Source organism: Schistocerca serialis, chromosome 7 (genome assembly GCF_023864345.2).
Source record: "Schistocerca serialis cubense isolate TAMUIC-IGC-003099 chromosome 7, iqSchSeri2.2, whole genome shotgun sequence".
Lineage (NCBI taxonomy): Eukaryota > Metazoa > Arthropoda > Insecta > Orthoptera > Acrididae > Schistocerca > Schistocerca serialis.
The window spans coordinates 432,800,639-432,821,015 of NC_064644.1; the positions used below are offsets into that span (position 1 = coordinate 432,800,639).

General features: G+C 39.8%; 1 protein-coding gene across 2 annotated transcripts in view; it reads left to right on the plus strand.

The window, feature by feature from the left end:
- Positions 1-20,377, plus strand: part of LOC126412455 (putative mediator of RNA polymerase II transcription subunit 26) — a 277,940-nt gene that overhangs the window by 17,141 nt on the left and 240,422 nt on the right. For both annotated transcript variants that reach the window (XM_050082064.1, XM_050082063.1), the window contains 2 exons: positions 8,217-8,429; positions 20,140-20,274. In XM_050082064.1, the coding sequence (XP_049938021.1) occupies positions 8,217-8,429; positions 20,140-20,274 (348 nt within the window). The remainder of the gene's footprint in view (positions 1-8,216; positions 8,430-20,139; positions 20,275-20,377) is intronic.

Below are 20,377 nucleotides of genomic sequence, written 5' to 3' on the forward strand. Positions count from 1 at the left end.
AGAGCATAACGAGCAGCTTGAGAAAGATCACTTACATATATCCAGCATACAGCTATAGTTTCCTTAACTGTTTTCTTCCAGACTTGGTTAACTCTATTGCTTGTGGGATGAAGTGAAAGGCGGTATATATTTTCCTGAGTATTTGGGTTTCCACTTCATAACTAATCTCATCATGATGAAATACCTTTTTTGCTATTAATGGTCCCAAAGTTTAAGAAAATGTGTGTGTATTTGCTTGGGAACAAGCATTCCTCGAGTGATCCTGCATGTCGTGCTATTTTATTCCTCAATCTTTATTTAAAGTTTGATTATGATTGCTATTTTTAGTTTATTTGTGTATTTATTCTGTAAATGGCAGAAACCACCTATTAAAATCCTTAAAAGATTGACAATCCACAGTTGATACAGTTACAGGAAGAAACATGTAAACACATGAATTTGCAACCTCATTAAAACCATTCTGCTGCTCATTAGGGAAAATAATGTACAGTGGTCTTGGTTTCAGAAGTTTTTCAGTTGTCATTGGCAGACCAGTTGTTTCCATCATTCCTTAAATGTTCAAAACTGTGAGAAAAATCTATTAAATCGTTCATTAACTTTGGATCAAAATTTGCTTCCATTTATTATGATTAAGATTATCCATAGGTACCTTAAATCACTTGAGCCCAGTGCCAGGATAGCTCTTTCAACAAAGTCATGACTGGGTCTTTCCCGGTCTTGTCCAACTGAACTAGTTTTCCACATATGTTGACGTTGACCCCACATTTATGCCAAGCCTTCCGTGCTGCCTTCTTTCTCCCTGTCTGTCTGTACGTCTGTCTTTTAAATATACAGCCCCTTTGCCAGTTACTAGAACTTATGTTCATAAATCTTGTAGATATGCTAGCTTTGGCTGTATGTCTGTCTCCCACTAATCAGAACATGGTTTGATTTCCCAATCTTTAGCCTTCTTCTTCTTCTTCCTCCTCCTCCTCCTCCTCCTCCTTTTTAATGACTGTGTCTCAGATTACTATGTGCAGTAGTGTTAAATTGTGAATAGAAAATAGTGTGTGGTTGTCCATTCCGCCCACCTCCCTCCTCCAAACACCGCACACTCATACACAGTTATTTTATCTCTAGTTAAATCATTATGAATGGTGCATTCTCCCCAGAAATTTCAAATTCTCCTCTTTTGGAATCTTTATAGCCGAGAATTTTATCAGTTAAACAGATATATCATAATGGAGTGTGAAATTTTTACTGCGAAGACACAGTAAACCAGATTCTTGAAATTGTAGTAATTGCACTACTTTTTCACCACAATTTTTTTAAATTAATTGTTAAACCAGTTTCAATCCATAATCATTATGTTCACATCAGTTTAGAAGAGATACATGTAGTATTGTAAGTCAAAGCAGTGCAGTATGATTAGAAATTATGAGCAAGAACAACTACATACAACATGAAAAGGCTATTACAATTAAACCCCCTTTATACACTGTTTAGTGGATTGGCTCAAAACGTGTAAAATTCAGGAAAGTGTGAAGAACAGTTAAACCCTCTTTTTACACTGTTCAGTGGACTGACCCAAAACAAGTGTAAAATGCAGGAAAGTGTAAAGTAGAGGAAATCATAGGAAACTTATCAAATGAAAATGAATAAATTACTCTGTCATTCTCTTTTTATTGTTCAAAATATGAAATTAAAACAATTTAAATTTTGCCTATTTAAAAAAAAAGAAATAATTAATTGTTTTTGCTTTTTTTTCAACAGCAATTAGCTTCTCTTACCTCTCTTCCATATACAAAGCATCAAATGCATTATCTCCACCTGATGCACTACTGCTTGGCACAAATGGTTCTTGGTCATCATCTTCATCACCTGTCTCTTCCCTTCTTCAAAATCTTGGCAATTATGCTATCTATTTTTGAAACTTCTGAACTGATGACAGAATCAACACCGACATACTCTTGAAACATAGCCTCAGACAAATAGTCCTTCAGTGTTTCCTGTGTGTTTTCTGTGAACTTAAATCCTGCTATCATGAAAAAGTTACAAGTAGTTAAAGGAGTCTCAGCCATCTATGCTGTGGCTATATAATGCAGGGCGTCCAAAAGTGATATGGTTGTAGATTTTGGGTCCATGCCATTATTGTGCATAAGTACAGTCTTCTGGACGTGCATTTTTCTAACTAATACTTTTGGTTTTTAAATTTACGCATCACCAAAGGAGGTAATTTTTCAGACCCATTAGCATCGAGAATAAGTAAAATGGCTATCCTCTGCTTACTCAGTTTCCCACCGTGGTATTTCTTACTTTTAAATCATAGTCTAACTTGGTTATATGTTATAAAAAAGATCAATTTCATGAACATTAAAAATATTTTTTATATCAAAACGTTAAAATATATTTTTTGTGAGATAATCTTTAAAGATATTTTGCTGTTCTTTTTTCCATTGGCCCACAGTTCCACTACCAACACTTGAGTTTCATCACACAGTTGGTTGTAAATAATGTTATGACGAGTTTTAAATCAATCAGTCCAACCATTCGATGCTGTGAGGTTGGTGATTCCCATCTGTGCAGCGAAATTAAGTGCCTTTTCACTCAGTGTGTTGCACTCAAGTAGAGTCTCTAGTGCTCTTGTGCTAACAAATCATTCTGCAATGAGTTTATCCAAATGAGCACATGCTGATGATTGAATGTATTTACACGTTTTGCCATGGAACCGGACTGTCTTGCATTGGCGTCAATGTTGGGCTGATTTTTCACAGTTATATTAATGGCGGAAGCAGAAAGTCCTAGGTCCTTCTCTAATTGAACTTGCAATCGAAATGCAAGTCTACGTGTTGTAGAATGTTCATTTTTCCTTCCACAGAACTACAGTTCCTATCTTTTCTAATCTTCACTCATAGGCAATGATCAAGTTACTACACAACCTGACTTTTACATTTGTGCTGGTGTGCTTTTTTTTGGAATCATAGAATTACAGTCCCCTTGTTGTGTTCAAAGAAGTAGTCAGCATATGGAAAAGGTAGAATATTAAGTTTTACAGGGTGTATACACCCCGGGATAGCTGGGAAAAACACAGGAACTTTTCCATCCAGGAATTTTTTAGAATTCTGGGAATTTTTCATTGTTTTTGTTTGCAGTTAAATTTTTGTAGTTTTGACTGGTAGGAACTGATTACTATTGTAAAGAATTTTGCTTTAGCACGCTACCGCAGAATGATACTACTGCAATAAAACCTAGACAAGAGAGAAACAACAAAATAAAACTTAAATTGCAAAAAAGTGCACCATTTGCAACAACAAAACACAGTGCACACACAGGTGTTTGCTGACAGCAAAATGTGTCAAACACTGTGCATAACTTTCTAACAACAAAATGCTTTCAATGCGTCTTTCTCATGGGCCTTATTTTGATGACCATGACAGCACTACTTTTTGCATTTTTAACACACCTCAGGAAAATATTGTGAATGACGATTTGAGAAGTATTACTTTCAAAATAAATTCCTTCTACACAAGATGAATTATGTTATGTAGGAGAATGTGCAGTGGCGTTCTTAAATCACAAAAGCATTGAACTGTCATTCAAAACTTAACACTGAGGACCAACCACATAGAAAAATTTCAGTCACAGAAGACCAGCCATGTATGCCATTATTTAAAATTTTACTGGCACGTTTGCGTCTGATGTACGAGGCCTGTTCAAATTCTGGAACTTCATCCATAAAATTTTTCCTTGCTTACCTTCTATTGCATGGTCTCTTTTGAAACACTCCCCTCCGCAAGTAATACACCACTCCCAATGCCATTTCCACTTCCAGAAGCAGTCTCAGTACACCTTTTGTTGGATCACACAGAGTGCTGTCGGCAAATTTTCTTTTATCTTGTGTGTCGTTGCAAATCTTCGTCCATTCGATGGGTTTTCAACTTTGGAAATAAAAAAAGGTTTGCAGGTGTCAGGTCTGGAGAGTACGGAGATGAGACAACACAGTGATTTTACTTTTTGTGCAATAGTCACGGACCACCTGTGGGAGCCATGAATTGTCTCAGCACATTTCAGGCCATTTCCTTGTCACACTTTCACGCAGGCATCGCAACACGTCCCAATAGTACCATCGATTAACAGTTTGTCCCTGTGCCACAAATTCATTATGAACTAATCCTTCAAAGTCAAAGAAAATTATCAGCATGGCTTTGACATTTGACCTGACCTGATGAGGTTTTTTTGGACTTGCAGAACCTTTCCAAATCCATTGTGGAGACTGAACCTTGGTCTCAACATTATAACTATAGACCCACATCTCATCACCAGTTATAATTCTCTTAAGGAGCATCTCGTTCTCATTTGCGCAGTCCGAAAGCCATGCACAGATTGCGAGACGAATATCTGTCTGGTCTTGACTTGAGTGTGCGACGAACTTGGCAGCAATATGATGCATTCCGAGATGCTGTGTCAGGATTTCATGACGTAACCCACTGAAATGTTACATTCTTCTGCAATTTCTCTGACAGTCAGTATTCAATTGCACGCACAATTTCATTAACATCCCTGACCTGAGCATCATTGGTAGACGCTGAAGGGCATCCTGAATGAGGGTCATCTATAACTTCTGTCTGGACATTTTTAAACCGTGTGAACCATTCATAACACCAATTAAGGCTTAAGCACTCATCACTGTAGGGTTCCTGCATCATTTGGTGTATGTCTGTTAAGGTTTTCTTGAGTTTCACATAAAATTTAATGCAGATGCATTGCACTTCTGACTCTGACATTTCGAAATTCATGAACTGTGCAATACAACTTTCTTCTCACTACATCACTGAACAATAGCTAACAGACACACAACAGTGAAACTTCCAGCTTTTACACAGTAAACACAGGAGTTTGCAGGTATGCTAACTGCATTTCACTCCAAATAACCATTGGTGCGAAATTACAAATGTTCTGAAGTTTTTTGGACTGGTCTTATATCTTAGAGGGTAACACACACTAAGAAAGACCAAGTTTCAAGGTTAGTTTTTCATATTTATTTTAGTTCTTTCATAGATTAAAAATTATGCAACAACAGTGGTAAGAATTATAATTATTCTGAGAGAGAGAGGGGAAAGTGAGTTCTTGAGCAATTTCACTCTTAATTGATGTTTCTATGGAAAAGTCAAAGTGCTGGGCAGAACATAGTTGTATCCAGCCAGGTGACGTATGAAATGTTTGGTGCACGGCAGTGAAAATTATAATTGTGCTTGTCAGAAATATTCAGCCACTACGATTTAAGCTGTGACGTGAAAGCTTAGCTTTTCTTGTAGTTATACTGTATGCTGTATGTATATTAAGTTAAACCATTAACTTTTCCTATATGTGTATTCACACTACTTAATGATGTTGTTATTGGTTGACTACATCACATGTCCTATACTCTTGAGTTTCTGCTGTCAGTGGCTGGCAGGATCACAGGTTATGAACTATAATTGGCTGACAGAAGCACATCAGAATCTCGATTTTAGTGCGATTTTTGGTGGGATTTGTATTTATACTTCCTTAATTTGAGAATATGTATTGTAAATGTTATGGCACATCAAAGACGTTTCCAAAATGCCTTGTGTGTTGCTGGCTTTGTTTCCTGAAGTGTCGGAAAGTTATGTGGTGTTGTATAAAACCTTCGCCAATCAAGGGATTGATAAATTTTACAGCTCTGAGGGAAAGTATGTTGTCACTTAACACGGAAAATGTGTACTTCCATAAGGAGTATAGGGTATTTTCACCCAAGAAAAAGTGTGTTTCTAACCGGGAAATTTTTTGTTGTCCACACATACACTCTGTTTTACTAACTACTGTTAGCGATGTTTAATCGTATGACGCATTTTGTTTCAGAATCTTTAATTAAATATACGGTAATCATTTTTATATTTTTTAACGACAAGACGACTTCTTGCCTAGTTCTTTTTATGACAGTGCTGGTGTGATTCAGAACATCTGCTGTTGACTGTGTTCTGTTTACAGTTGCAGCAACTTAAACAACCTGACGGTAACGACTCTAGTAGCAACCTTTGTTCTGCTCATTGTGTGCTGTTACAGCATCTTTAATTTAAATCAGTCATTTATACAAATAAACACCACTTTTGAAGACAGCCATCTGTATAATGGGCTTTCATGAATCATTGTTACTTCCAAGTGAAATATGCCAATCCGTACTAGGGATGCAGCCTTGGGTCGATACAACCTAATGTCAGACGTCAACATTCCTCCTCAAGATGCTCCACAACATGACGACAATTTCCACCCTCTTTCTTGCCCAGGACATTTTTGAGCCGAGTGACCTCCTTGTCAGCAACAAGCTGTAGATTTTGTGGCTATTGTTCTCTGTTTATAGAGTGTGCCAACTTAAGTGTTTTAACCAATATTGTGTTAACAGTTTCATTTACCATAATTTTACAATGATTATCAATAATAAGTCTCATATTACAACATGAATATCTTTTTAATGCGCTTTCACGAAAGACTTTTGCTTCTGTGTTTTATTTTCACCATTGGAGATGATCAGAAAGAAGAAGGGAACATGCATTTGTGTGTGTTAGCATTTGACCACTGCTTTCATGATAATCACAAAGGCAGTGGCTGAGTGATGACACACACAAATGCGCGTGGGTTTCTCTTTCCATTCTGATCATGTCGAGTGGTGTAAATAAAGCATGGAAGCAAAAGTCTTTCGTGAAACCACATTAAAAAGATACTAGTGTTATAATGTGAGACTTACTATTGATAATAATTATAAAATTATGGTCAGTAAAACTTGTAACACAATATTGATTAAAACAGTAAAGTTGGCGGTCTTCATAATCAGAGAACAGTAGGCACTAAAATGTACAGCTTTTTGCTGACAAGGAGGTCACAAAGCTCAGGGATTTCTTGGGGGTGAGAAAGAGGGCAGAAATTGTCATCATGTTACAGAGTATCTGAAGCAGAAATATTTACGTCTTACATCCGGTTGCACAAATCTAAGACTGCATGTATAGTACGGATAAGCATGTTTCTCATAGAAGTAACAATGATTTGTGAAAGTCCATTAGAGAAACGGTAGTCTTTAAAAGCGATGTTTATTTGTATAAATGACTGTGAAATTAAATTAAAACTGTTGTAATACAATGCAATGAGTGGAAGGAAGGCTGCTACTAGAATCACTATTGTTTGATTATTGTTATAATTAAGGCAGTGACTCAGAATACTTTCCTACCTTTCCAAACACTGCAAACCTATAATACAGATGGTCGTGACCCAACACGATGACAGTGAAATCTTGCTTACCGCGCTGAGGCTATGTTACATGATCACTAACTTTGCGCATAGACTATGTTTTCTGCTTTGTTCCAGGGCTGACTTTGAGTAGGAATACAATGCACTTTTTTGCAAAAATCTATTTTGCAAATAAGTGTTATAAGTTCTGAAGTGTCAAAGAAAATTTAAAATGGGGAAAAGTTGCAACATGGAATCATTAATGGCAGGAAAGCATTGCATTGAGAGAATAGGTCTGCTGTTGGGACCTGCAAAAACGAGTGTAAAAAGTATGAAAAGGTAAAATACAGTCAAGTGAAAACGAGATTTTACTGTATGCGAAAAGCATTCCTGCCTCAACAGAGTTGTGTAGCAAAACGTAAAATCTCTGCAAAGATTTGCTGTGTCAAAAAATGAAGTATTTAATAAAACTGAGGAACAAACATGTGCATGTCTGATGCTGGGGATAGAGAGAGAGAGGGGGGGGGGGGGGGGTGATGGAGCAGCGTATGCATAATATGCACCAGCCATGTCACAAGTAGTTGCAGAAGCTTAACCACAAGATGTCACTTGCTGCATACACCATTTGCTAACACTTGTGTGACGCTGTTAAATGTAATTTGCTCAACTTGTCATATGTATCTGATTTGTGAATGCTATTTTCGTTCAGTGCAACAATATTTACTTATAAATAGCAATGCTCTTATGCCCAGTTTAAAAGTATTTCATATGGTTGAGAAGAAAGGAAGAAAGAGAAAGAAATACCATACTGTTTATTTCCTAAGACCTGTAAGATAAACTGAGTATTCTAACACAGCTGTGAATATTATAGATTCTTTAGTGTGTCATATTAAGGATAGTAGTTGTGGAACTTCGTGAACATGCAGTTTTGTGCAATTTATGCTTAGGCACCTATTTTTCGTATGTCCAAATATTGTGTGAACATTGGCTGTTTGCAGAGCCTCGTAACAGACCTGAACAGTTTACTGGCGGATGGTGAATGGTCAAGGGAGGAAAAAGTAGCTCTCGAAAGCCAGCTGGTTCTGGCAACTCAAGGGCCTGTTTGCACTGATCCATCGCCAGCCAACTTCCTCGTTGAGAACTGGATGCAATACCACCGCCAGCCACTCAACACAGAGTCTGTGAAGCGTTGTGCCCGTCGCTACTCTCAGGTAAGAGCTTTGAGCAGCTGGATTTGATAATGATCAGTGTAGAAATATATCGCACTAAGTAACTGAAATACCATTAGTAGATTTCCACCCGCACACAGTAACTGAAATACCATTAGTAGATTTCCACCCACACACAGTGTTTTCACAGGGCCAGTCAGGAGGAAAATATAATGGCATGGAACATTTGAAATAGAAATCAAAACATCATACCAGACATGTCTTTACATCTGAGCTGTTTTTGTACACAACTGTTTCCCACTGTGGGAGTTAGAAAAACTAAAAGTGAAAGCAAAATAACAGGTCAATACTTGTTTTATTAAAGACTCACTTTAGCAGTTCGTAGTAATGCTACTGTCAACTCCATTTTCTTTGGCAGCTTGTGTATAAGGAGCATTCAAAAAGAAACGAGCCGGAGGCATAATTACAGAAACTGGTACCTGTACGTTAGAAGTATTGACCCTGGCTGTTGAGACACAAGTCCCACTGTGACACAAGGCGGCAAATGGCATCTCAAAATTCCAAGGGCTGCGATGTTAACCAGTTTCACTTATACAGCTGGATGTCGTTGTCAGAGGTGAATCGTTTGCCCCTCAGAACCTTTTTAAGGGGACCAAAAATGGTGTAATTACAGGAAGAGAGGTCCGGACTGTATGGAGGGTTGCCGAGAAGATCCCATTTGAATTTCTGCAGTAGTGCCGCGACTGTGTTCGCTGTATGAGGCTTCGCATTGCCGTGAAGCAGAATGACCCCACATGTAAGATTGCCTGTTCGTTTTGATTTGATCGCTTGACAAAGGGTGATCAACGTTTGCGAGTAATGCTGGGTATTCACTGTTGTCTTGTGCTGCAGGAAGTGAATCAGAAGGGGGCCATTTTGGTCAAAGACAAATGCCAGCATAGGGGCAAATGATTCACCTTGGGCGATGATGTCCAGCTGTATGTGCGGAACTGGTTAACATTGGAACCCCGGGAGTTTTACGAGACAGCCATTCATCGTCTTGTGTCACAGTGGGACAAGTGTCTCAACAGCCAGGGTCAATACTTCTAACATACAGGCACTGGTTTCTTTAATTATGCTTCCAGCTTGTTTCTTTTTGATCACCCCTTATAGACAGATACTGTATTTATTGCTAATTGGAGCTGGTGTATTCATTTTGTTTATTATATACACAAGGATTAAAAATATGAACAGTAAATTCTCACGATGTTTGTACTTTTTGCTATTATATTTCAGTCTTAAACCAAACCCAGAAACAATAATCTTTTTTTTTTTTTTTTTTCCATCAGTCTACTGACTGGTTTGATGCGGCCCGCCATGAATTCCTTTCCTGTGCTAACCTCTTCCATCCCAGAGTAGCACTTGCAACCTACGTCCTCAATTATTTGCTTGACGTATTCCAATCTCTGTCTTCCTCTACAGTTTTTGCCCTCTACAGCTCCCTCTAGTACCATGGAAGTCATTCCCTCATGTCTTAGCAGATGTCCTATCATCCTGTCCTTTCTCCTTATCAGTGTTTTCCACATATTCCTTTCCTCTCCGATTCTGCGTAGAACCTCCTCATTCCTTACCTTATCAGTCCACCTAATTTTCAACATTCGTCTATAGCACCACATCTCAAATGCTCCGATTCTCTTCTGTCACGGTTTTCCCACAGTCCATGTTTCACTACCATACAATGCTGTACTCCAGACGTCCATCCTCAGAAATTTCTTCCTCAAATTAAGGCCGGTATTTGATATTAGTAGACTTCTCTTGGCCAGAAATGCCTTTTTTGCCATAGCGAGTCTGCTTTTGATGTCCTCCTTGCTCCGTCCGTCATTGGTTATTTTACTGCCTAGGTAGCAGAATTCCTTAACTCCATTGACTTCGTGACCATCAATCCTGATGTTAAGTTTCTCGCTGTTCTCATTTCTACTACTTCTCATTACCTTCGTCTTACTCTCAAACCATACTGTGTACTCATTAGACTCTTCATTCCGTTCAGCAGATCATTTAATTCTTCTTCACTTTCACTCAGGATAGCAATGTCATCAGCGAATCGTATCATTGATATCCTTTCACCTTGTATTTTAATTCCACTCCTGAACCTTTCTTTTATTTCCATCATTACTTCCTCGATGTACAGATCGAAGAGTAGGGGCAAAAGGCTACAGCCTTGTCTTACACCCTTCTTAATACGAGCACTTCATTCTTGATCGTCCACTCTTATTATTCCCTCTTCGTTGTTGTACATATTGTATATGACCTGTCTCTCCCTATAGCTTACCCCTACTTTTTTCAGAATCTCGAACAGCTTGCACCATTTTATATTGTCGAACGCTTTTTCCAGGTCGACAAATCCTATGAAAGTGTCTTGATTTTTTTTCTTTAGCCTTGCTTCCATTATTAGCCATAATGTCAGAATTGCCTCTCTCGTCCCTTTACTTTTCCTAAAGCCAAACTGATCGTCACCTAGCGCATTCTCAATTTTCTTTTCCATTCTTCTGTATATTATTCTTGTAAGCAGCTTCGATGCATGAGCTGTTAAGCTGATAGTGCGATAATTCTCGCACTTGTCAGCTCTTGCCGTCTTCGGAATTGTGTGGATGATGCTTTTCCGAAAGTCAGATGGTATATCGCCAGACTCACATATTCTACACACCAATCGTTTTGTTGCCACTTCCCCCAATGATTTTAGAAATTCTGATGGAATGTTATCTATCCCTTCTGCCTTATTTGACCGTAAGTCCTCCAAAACTCTTTTAAACCCTCATAGAGGCTTTCAATGTATTCTTTCCACCTATCTGCTCTCTCCTCTGCATTTTAACAGTGGAATTCCCGTTGCACTCTTAATGTTACCACCGTTGCTTTTAATGTCACCAAAGGTTATTTTGACTTTCCTGTATACTGAGTCTGTCCTTCTGACAATCATATCTTTTTCGATGTCTTCACATTTTTCCTGCAGCCATTTTGTCTTAGCTTCCCTGCACTTCCTATTTATTGTATTCCTCAGCGGCTTGTATTTCTGTATTCCTGATTTTCCCGAAACATGTTTGTACTTCCTCCTTTCATCAATCAACTGAAGTATTTCTTCTGTTACCCATGGTTTCTTCGCAGCTACCTTCTTTGTACCTATGTTTTCCTTCCCAACTTCTGTGATGGCCCTTTTTAGAGATGTCCATTCCTCTTCAACTGTACTGCTTACTGCGCTATTCCTTATTGCTGTATCTATAGCGTTAGAGAACTTCAAACGTATCTCGTCATTCCTTAGTACTTCCGTATCCCACTTCTTTGCGTATTGATTCTTCCTGACTAATGTCCTGAACTTCAGCCTACTCTTCATCACTACTATATTGTGATCTGAGTCTATATCTGCTCCTGGGTACGCCTTACAATCCAGTATCTGATTTCGGAATCTCTGTCTGATCATGATGTAATCTAATTGAAATCTTCCCGTATCTCCCGGCCTTTTCCAAGTATACCTCCTCCTCTTGTGATTCTTGAACAGGGTATTCGCTATTACTAGCTGAAACTTGTTACAGAACTCAATTAGTCTTTCTACTCTTTCATTCCTTGTCCCAAGCCTATATTCTCCTGTAACCTTTTCTTCTACTCCTTCCCCTACAACTGCATTCCAGTCGCCCATGACTATTAGATTTTCATCCCCCTTTACATACTTCATTACCCTTTCAATATCCTCATACACTTTCTCTATCTGTTCATCTTCAGCTTGCCACGTCGGCATGTATACCTGAACTATCATTGTCGGTGTTGGGCAGCTGTCGATTCTGATTAGAACAACCCGGTCACTGAACTGTTCACAGTAACACACCCTCTGCCCTACCTTCCTATTCATAACGAATCCTACACCTGTTATACCATTTTCTGCTGCTGCTGATATTACCCGATACTCATCTGACCAGAAATCCTTGTCTTCCTTCCACTTCACTTCACTGACCCCTACTATATCTAGATTGAGCATTTGCATTTCCCTTTTCAGATTTTCTGGTTTCCCTACCACGTTCAAGCTTCTGACATTCCACGCCCCGACTCGTAAAACGTTATCCTTTCTTTGATTATTCAATCTTTTTCTCATGGTAACCTCCCCCTTGGCAGTCCCCTCCCGGAGATCCGAATGGGGGACTATTCCGGAATCTTTTGCCAATGGAGAGATCATCATGACACTTCTTCAAATACAGGCCACATGTCCTGTGGATACACGTTACGTGTCTTTAATGCAGTGGTTTCTATTGCCTTCTGCATCCTGATGTCGTTGATCATTGCTGATTCTTCCGCCTTTAGGGGCAATTTCCCACCCCTAGGACAAGAGAGTGCCCTGAACCTCTATCCGCTCCTCCGCCCTCTTTGATAAGGCCGTTGACAGAATGAGGCTGACTTCTTATGCCGGAAGTCTTCGGCAGCCAATGCTGATTATTTATCAAAATTTAGGCAGTGGCGGGGATCGAACACGGGACCGAAGACGTTTTGATTATGAATCAAAGACGCTACCCCTAGACCACAATAATCTAGTGCAGAAAATTAGGGTGGTGTTGGTGCTCATACAAGAGCTATGAAGTAAGTAGTTCAGTTGGGTGCTAGATAGGTTTAAATAAAGAGCTGTACCGCTGTTCTCCCCCCCATGAACCATGGACCTTGCCGTTGGTGGAGAGGCTTGCGTGCCTCAACGATACAGATAGCCGTACCATAGGTGCAACCACAACGGAGGGGTATCTGTTGAGAGGCCAGACAAACGTGTGGTTCCTGAAGAGGGGCAGCAGCCTTTTCAGTAGTTGCAGGGGCAACAGTCTGGATGATTGACTGATCTGGCCTTGAAACATGAACCAAAACGGCCTTGGTGTTGTGGTACTGCGAACGGCTGAAAGCAAGGGGAAACTACAGCCGTAATTTTTCCCGAGGGCATGCAGCTTTACTGTATGGTTAAATGATGATGGCATCCTCTTGGGTAAAATATTCCGGAGGTAATATAGTCCCCCATTCGGATCTCCGGGCGGGGACTATTCAAGAGGATGTCATTATCAGGAGAAAGAAAACTGGCATTCTACAGATTGGAGCGTGGAATGTCAGATCCCTTAATCGGGCAGGTAAGTTAGAAATTTAAAAAGGGAAATGGATAGGTTAAAGTTAGATATAGTGGGAATTAGTGAAGTTCAGTGGCAGGAGGAACAAGACTTCTGGTCAGGTGAATACAGGGTTATAAATACAAAATCAAATAGGGGTAATGCAGGAGTAGGTTTAATAATGAATAAAAAAATAGGAGTGCGGGTAAGCTACTACAAACAGCATAGTGAACGTATTATAGTGGCCAAGATAGACACGAAGCCCACGCCCACTACAGTAGTACAAGTTTATATGCCAACTAGCTCTGCAGATGATGAAGAAATTGAACAAATGTATGATGAGATAAAAGAAATTATTCAGGTAGTGAAGGGAGACGAAAATTTAATAGTCATGGGTGACTGGAATTTGACAGTAGGAAAAGGGAGAGAAGGAAACGTAGTAGGCGAATACGGATTGGGGCTAAGAAATGAAAGAGGAAGTCGTCTGTTAGAATTTTGCACATAGCATAACTTAATCATAGCTAACACTTGGTTCAAGAATCATAAAAGAAGGTTGTATACATGGAAGAATCCTAGAGATACTAAAAGGTATCAGATAGATTATATAATGATAAGACAGAGATTTAGGAACCAGGTTTCAAATTGTAAGACACTTCCAGGGGCAGATGTGGACTCTGACCACAATCTATTGGTTATGAACTGTAGATTAAAACTGAAGAAATTGCAAAAAGGTGGGAATTTAAGGAGATGGGACCTGGATAAACTGACTTAACCAGAGATTGTACAGAGTTTCAGGGAGAGCATAAGGGAACAATTGACAGGAATTGGGGAAAGAAATACAGTAGAAGAAGAATGGGTAGCTGTGAGGGATGAAGTAGTGAAGGCAGCACAGGATCAAGTAGGTAAAAAGACGAGGGCTGGTAGAAATCCTTGGGTAACAGAAGAAATATTGAATTTAATTGATGAAAGGAGAAAATATAAAAACGCAGTAAATGAAGCAGGCAAAAACGAATACAAGCGTCTCAAAAATGAGATCGACAGGAAGTGCAAAATGGCTAATCAGGCATGGCTAGAGGACAAATGTAAGGATGTAGAGGCTTATCTTACTAGGGGTAAGATAGATACAGCCTACAGGAAAATTAAAGAGACCTTTGGAGAAAAGAGAACCACTTGTATGAGTATCAAGAGCTCAGATGGAAACCTAGTTCTAAGCAAAGAGAGGAAGGCAGAAAGGTGGAAGGAGTATATAGAGGATCTATACAAGGGCGATGTACTTGAGGACAATATTATGGAAATGGAAGAGGATGTAGATGAAGATGAAATGGGAGATACGATACTGCGTGAAGAGTTTAACAGAGCACTGAAAGACCTGAGTTGAAACAAGGCCCCGGGAGTAGACAACATTTCATTAGAACTACTGACGTCCTTGGGAGACCCAGTCCTGACAAAACTCTACTATCTGGTGAGCAAGATGTTCAAGACAGGCGAAATACCCTCAGACTTCAAGAAGAATATAATACTTGCAATCCCAAAGAAAGCAGGTGTTGACAGATGTGAAAATTACCAAACTATCAGTTTAATAAGTCACAGCTGCAAAATACTAACACGCATTGTTTACAGACGAATGGAAAAACTGGTAGAAGCCAGCCTCAGGGAAGATCAGTTTGGATTCCGTAGAAATGTTGGAACACGTGAGGCAATACTGACCTTACGACTTACCTTAGAAGAAAGATTAAGGAAAGGCAAACCTACGTTTCTAGCATTTGTAGACTTAGAGAAACCGTTTGACAATGTTGATTGGAATACTCTCTTTCAAATTCTGAAGGTGGCAGGGGTAAAATACAGGGAGCGAAAGGCTATTTACAATTTGTACAGAAACCAGATGGCAGTTATTAGAGTCGAGGGGTCTGAAAGGGAAGCAGTGGTTATGAAGGGAGTGAGACAGGGTTGTAGCCTATCCCCGATGTTATTCAATCTGTATATTGAGCAAGCAATAAAGGAAACAAAAGAAAAGTTCGGAGTAGGTATTAAAATCCATGGAGAAGAAATAAAAACTTTGAAGTTCGCCGATGACATTGTAATTCTGTCAGAGACAGCAAAGGACTTGGAAGAGCAGTTGAATGGAGTGGACAGTGTCTTGAAAGAAGGATATAAGATGAACATCAACAAATGCAAAACAAGGATAAAGGAATGTAGTCGAATTAAGTCGGGTGATGCTGAGGGAAGTAGATTAGCAAGTGAGACACTTAAAGTAGTAAAGGAGTTTAGCTATTTGGGGAGCAAAATAACTGATAATCGTCGAAGTAGAGAGGATATAAAATGTAGACTGGCAATGGGAAGGAAAGCGTTTCTGAAGAAGAGAAATTTGTTAACATCGAGTATAGATTTAAGTGTGAGGAAGTCCTTTCTGAAAGTATTTGTATGGAGTGTAGCCATGTATGGAAGTGAAACATGGACAATAAATAGTTTGGACAAGAAGAGAATAGAAGCTTTCGAAATGTGGTGCTACAGAAGAATGTTAAAGATTAGGTGGGTGTATCACGTAACTAATGAGGAGGTGTTGAATAGAATTGGGGAGAAGAGAAGTTTGTGGCCCAACTTGACTAGAAGAAGGGATCGGTTGGTAGGACATGTCCTGAGGCATCAAGGGATCACCAATTTAGTATTGGAGGGCAGCGTGGAGGGTAATAATCGCAGAGGGAGACCAAGAGATGAATACACTAAGCAGATTCAGAAGGATGTAGATTGCAGTAGGTACTGGGAGATGAAGGAGCTTGCACAGGATAGATTAGCATGTAGAGCTGCATCAAACCAGTCTCAGGACTGAAGATCACAACCACAACAACAACAACAACAACAACAACAACAACAACAACTGCTGTTCTTCTGAAATATATAGGGTGGGGCAAGTGAAAGTGGTCCCGGAGAACAAGAGTTCCGCGGTACAAAGAAACACAACTAAGAGAAGGAAATACAGTACTAACCTGGCTATGATAGGTGTTGAAAATGACCACTATTAATCTCTTGGCATTTTGGGTCCTGGTCAGCAAGTTTCTCATGGCAGATCGAAGCTGGACGCTGGAATTGCTGCAATCTCATCCAAAATGTAATGTTGCAGTTCTTGAAGACAATGGGGATTGTTGCGATACACCTTAGGCTCAAAGGCTAGCCATACAAAATAATCACACACTGACATATCTGGTGATCTGGGTGACCAGCTAGTGTCGCAACCAGACTGAACTCTGCTGACAACTCTGTCAGGCTTGAAGATTGTGTAAATGTGCTCCAAGATTCGGCCAGCTGTATGGCTCATGTGGCAGGTGTACACGTTGTGTTGCTACATGCATACATTCATGTTTAATCATATCCAGTCACCCAGGCTGTTTTTACTTTCCCCACCATGTGTGTGGTCTCCGTTGTGTTACATGTAGATTCAGACCCTTGTTGCTAAAGATACTCCATTAATATGGAGTTTGCAGGCATTGTAGATACCACACTCCTATAAGACTATTGTCTACAATAATTATACCAAAAATTTTATAATTGATACCATACTGTACATACATGACCTTGTTTGTAGCACTGTGGTTTGGTAGATGTGCATAGCAGTATTATGGTAGGGAAATGTTTGAACATTTACTTCAGTTTAGCTAAGATTGAAATCTCATGTCTCTTAATTGTTAAAAAGGTTGTTATCTAGAACCTGAATTTTGTTCAGAGTTAGTTAGTAACTCTGGCATAATTTTTCTTTACCTGAAATATGAGAGTGAGTGTATGTACGTATGTATGACCAGGATCTCCTCCTAAACCCCTGCATCACTTTCAAGCAAATTTGGTACAGAGACAGAAGGCCTCGAGAGTATCATCACAGTGGGGTTTATAAGGAGATACAGGCAAAAATGTGTTTTACCCAGCCTGTGGCTCCTAGGCTGCCCCACACAACAGGCATGTGGTGGGAACAGTATTAGCCTGCCTTACAGATCTGTTTTGCAGTGCAGCCGTAGTCAGAGGCAAGAAACAACTTTTCCAGCTCCTGATGTGTAGGCTGCCCTGCATGACAGGTATGTTGTGTTTTAGTAATATGGGCCTGCCTTATTGACCTGCTTTTCAGGACGGTCTACATGTCAGGGGTGGGTGAGAGAGTTTATAAGCCCCTGACATATAGGCTGCTTGGCATGACAATTGTGTTTTGACAGTTGTAGTGGCCTGTTTTATAGACGGTGGAAAAGTAGTGAGAGGTATAGAGGAGGGGAGAGACGTGGGGAGGGAGCTGGAGGGTATGGACAAGGACAGAGGGGGAGCAGGAGGGGTGGACAGAGAGAGGGGAGAAGGAAGGTGTGGGGGGTCAGAAGTGAATGGACAGACAGAGGTGAGAAGGAGAGGAGGGACAGAGATAGGGGCGAGAGGAGGAGGGGGGGGGGGGAGGAGATGAATAGCATGTGTGGTGGGAAGAAGGAGGTGTCCTAGAAGGGGGCAGGAAGAGATTGATACAGACTAGGGGAGGATGAGATGGACAGTAATAGAAGGGGGGGGGGAGATGGACAGAAGAAATGAGGGAGGAAAAGGCGATGGACAGAGGTGGGTAGGGGGCTAGAGGAAATGGGTCGAGAGGAAGAGAATAGGCAGAGAGAGTTGGTGAGGAGATACGCAAAAAGAGGGGGAGGAGGAGTAGATGGGAAGTGAAGGGAGGGATAAAGATTTGGACTGAGAGAGAGGGGGGAAAGTGAGTTACGTTCGAAGAGACAGGGCGTAGGTGATGAACAGAGAGGGGGAGAGGAGGATGTGAAGAGACAGAGAGGGTATGGAGGAGTAGATAGACAGGTAGAGGTGGGATGATGAAGTGGGCAGAGAGATGGGGGTGGAAGAGATGGATACAGAGAGGATGGGAGGGGAAGGGGGGGAGACAAAGACTTGTGCAGTATATGCATCAAATTTTTATGTGAATGAAGCCAAGAAAGGAGCATGTTTGAGTGATGACTCTAAAATTGTCTTCAGCTTCACCTGATAGGTTATGGAATATATCACTGAAATTTCTGTGAGCTGTAGTTAAAGTTTTGCTAAGTTTGACATACTCAGCAAATAATGACAGAGGATATTTCCCATTGTTCAATGTATTAATTTCTTCGCAGTCCCTACTGCAATGATATGTAGGGACTGTAGTATATTCTGTGCATAAACTAGTTCTTGAAACTACATTACTAGCAGTACTTGAGGTATAGTTGGCATCTTCAAAGTGTCTGCAAGTTCAGGCTTTTCAGCATTTTCATATGACAAGTCACATGAGAGTCAAACAAACCTTTGACCATTCATGCCGTCCGTTGTATATGTTCAGTTTACCCTGACAGTCTGTGTGTTATGAGTGTCACGCACTTGGCCAGTATCCTAGGACAGGTTGCAAGAATTTTTCATAAGTAATATTCGTTCTGGACTGGTTCCCACTTTTTCCCATCACCCTTCCAATGAACCAAAGTCTGCCTGCTTACAGCTGACCCTATGTGATCATTCCAATTAGTATCCCCACGGATAGTTACACCTATGTAATTGCATGAGTTGACTGATTCTGGTTGTGACTCATTGATAATGTAGTCATGGGGTACTATGTTTCTGTGTTTTGTGGTGCCCACTGTATTACATTTATGAATGTTTGGAGCAAGTGCCGGTGTTTGCAATACTTAGAAATCTTACCAAAATCTAATGGATATTTGTGAACTTTTTCAGATATGTCCTTCATTATTGAAAGTTCCATCATTTGCAAAAAGTATGAGGTTGTTATTGATATTGTTCTTACATATCCACTTCCATGAGCCACCACCGATTTTATGTCTAGAGTTGTTCATGACCCTTCATCCCAGATAAAATGCAGCATCCTCCTATCAAGAAATCCATAATCCACTCAAATTTCATTAGATACTCTATACAGCTGTACTTTTGTTGATACATGTTGCTGTAATCCTGAGTCACATGCTGTACAGAAGTGAAAAAATATCATCTACATCATAAAATGTTGCAGCATCATAATATAACATATCGGAACAGTAAACACTTCTCACATGTGTGTGTAATGGGTTGTACACTAAGTGCATTTCCATTTGAGACACTACCCTCTCAGTTGAGTTCAAGAGCAGGATATTGACCCCTGCGGACTTTATATGGAGTGTGAAATTATTTAGTGAAATTGTCGGAAACTAAAATTTTTGCTAAAAGGTTGAGCACGAAATTAGTTTACATGTTATTATAATATATCATTTAATACTTAACTACATTTAAATACTTAACTTACATTAAAGAGTGATGGGTCTCAAATCTCTTTCTACTTTCATGGCATAAGTTGTGAGGCATTCACCTAACTTTTTTCAGGTTAATGTCAGATTTGATTCGTTTCTTAATTAAGTGTTCACCTGAGATAATACTCCCTATTGATTGTGTGATTTTAAAATAATATAAATAGATATTAGATTATGAAGTCAAGCTAACAACTTCCTCTTGTTGTTGTAACATACTATGAAGTGAAGTGCCTTTCAAATTAAGTCTCTGTTACGCAGTTGCCAGAATTAAGTCACAGTTCATCTCCTCCTTTCTGTTAATTATTTTATCTTTAAAGAAAAGCTGCCAAGAAGTATATAAGGACCTAATTTTTGTTTGCTTGCCCGTAGGCTTCAATAAACCGGAAGAGGAAGCTGGAACAGCTCTCTAGTGCTCCTCAGCAGCCTGTTCTAGACTTTGTGAATAGGAGGAGGGCAAAGGCCCGTAACAGCATTGCTACTACAGGTGCTAAATTGCCAAAGAAGGTAAGTTGTGGTTCATTGCCTACACATAGTCAATATGTACAGTCTAATTAAATGTGAAGAATGATGATAAGCACAGATCATTACCAGCCTATTGTATTTCTCA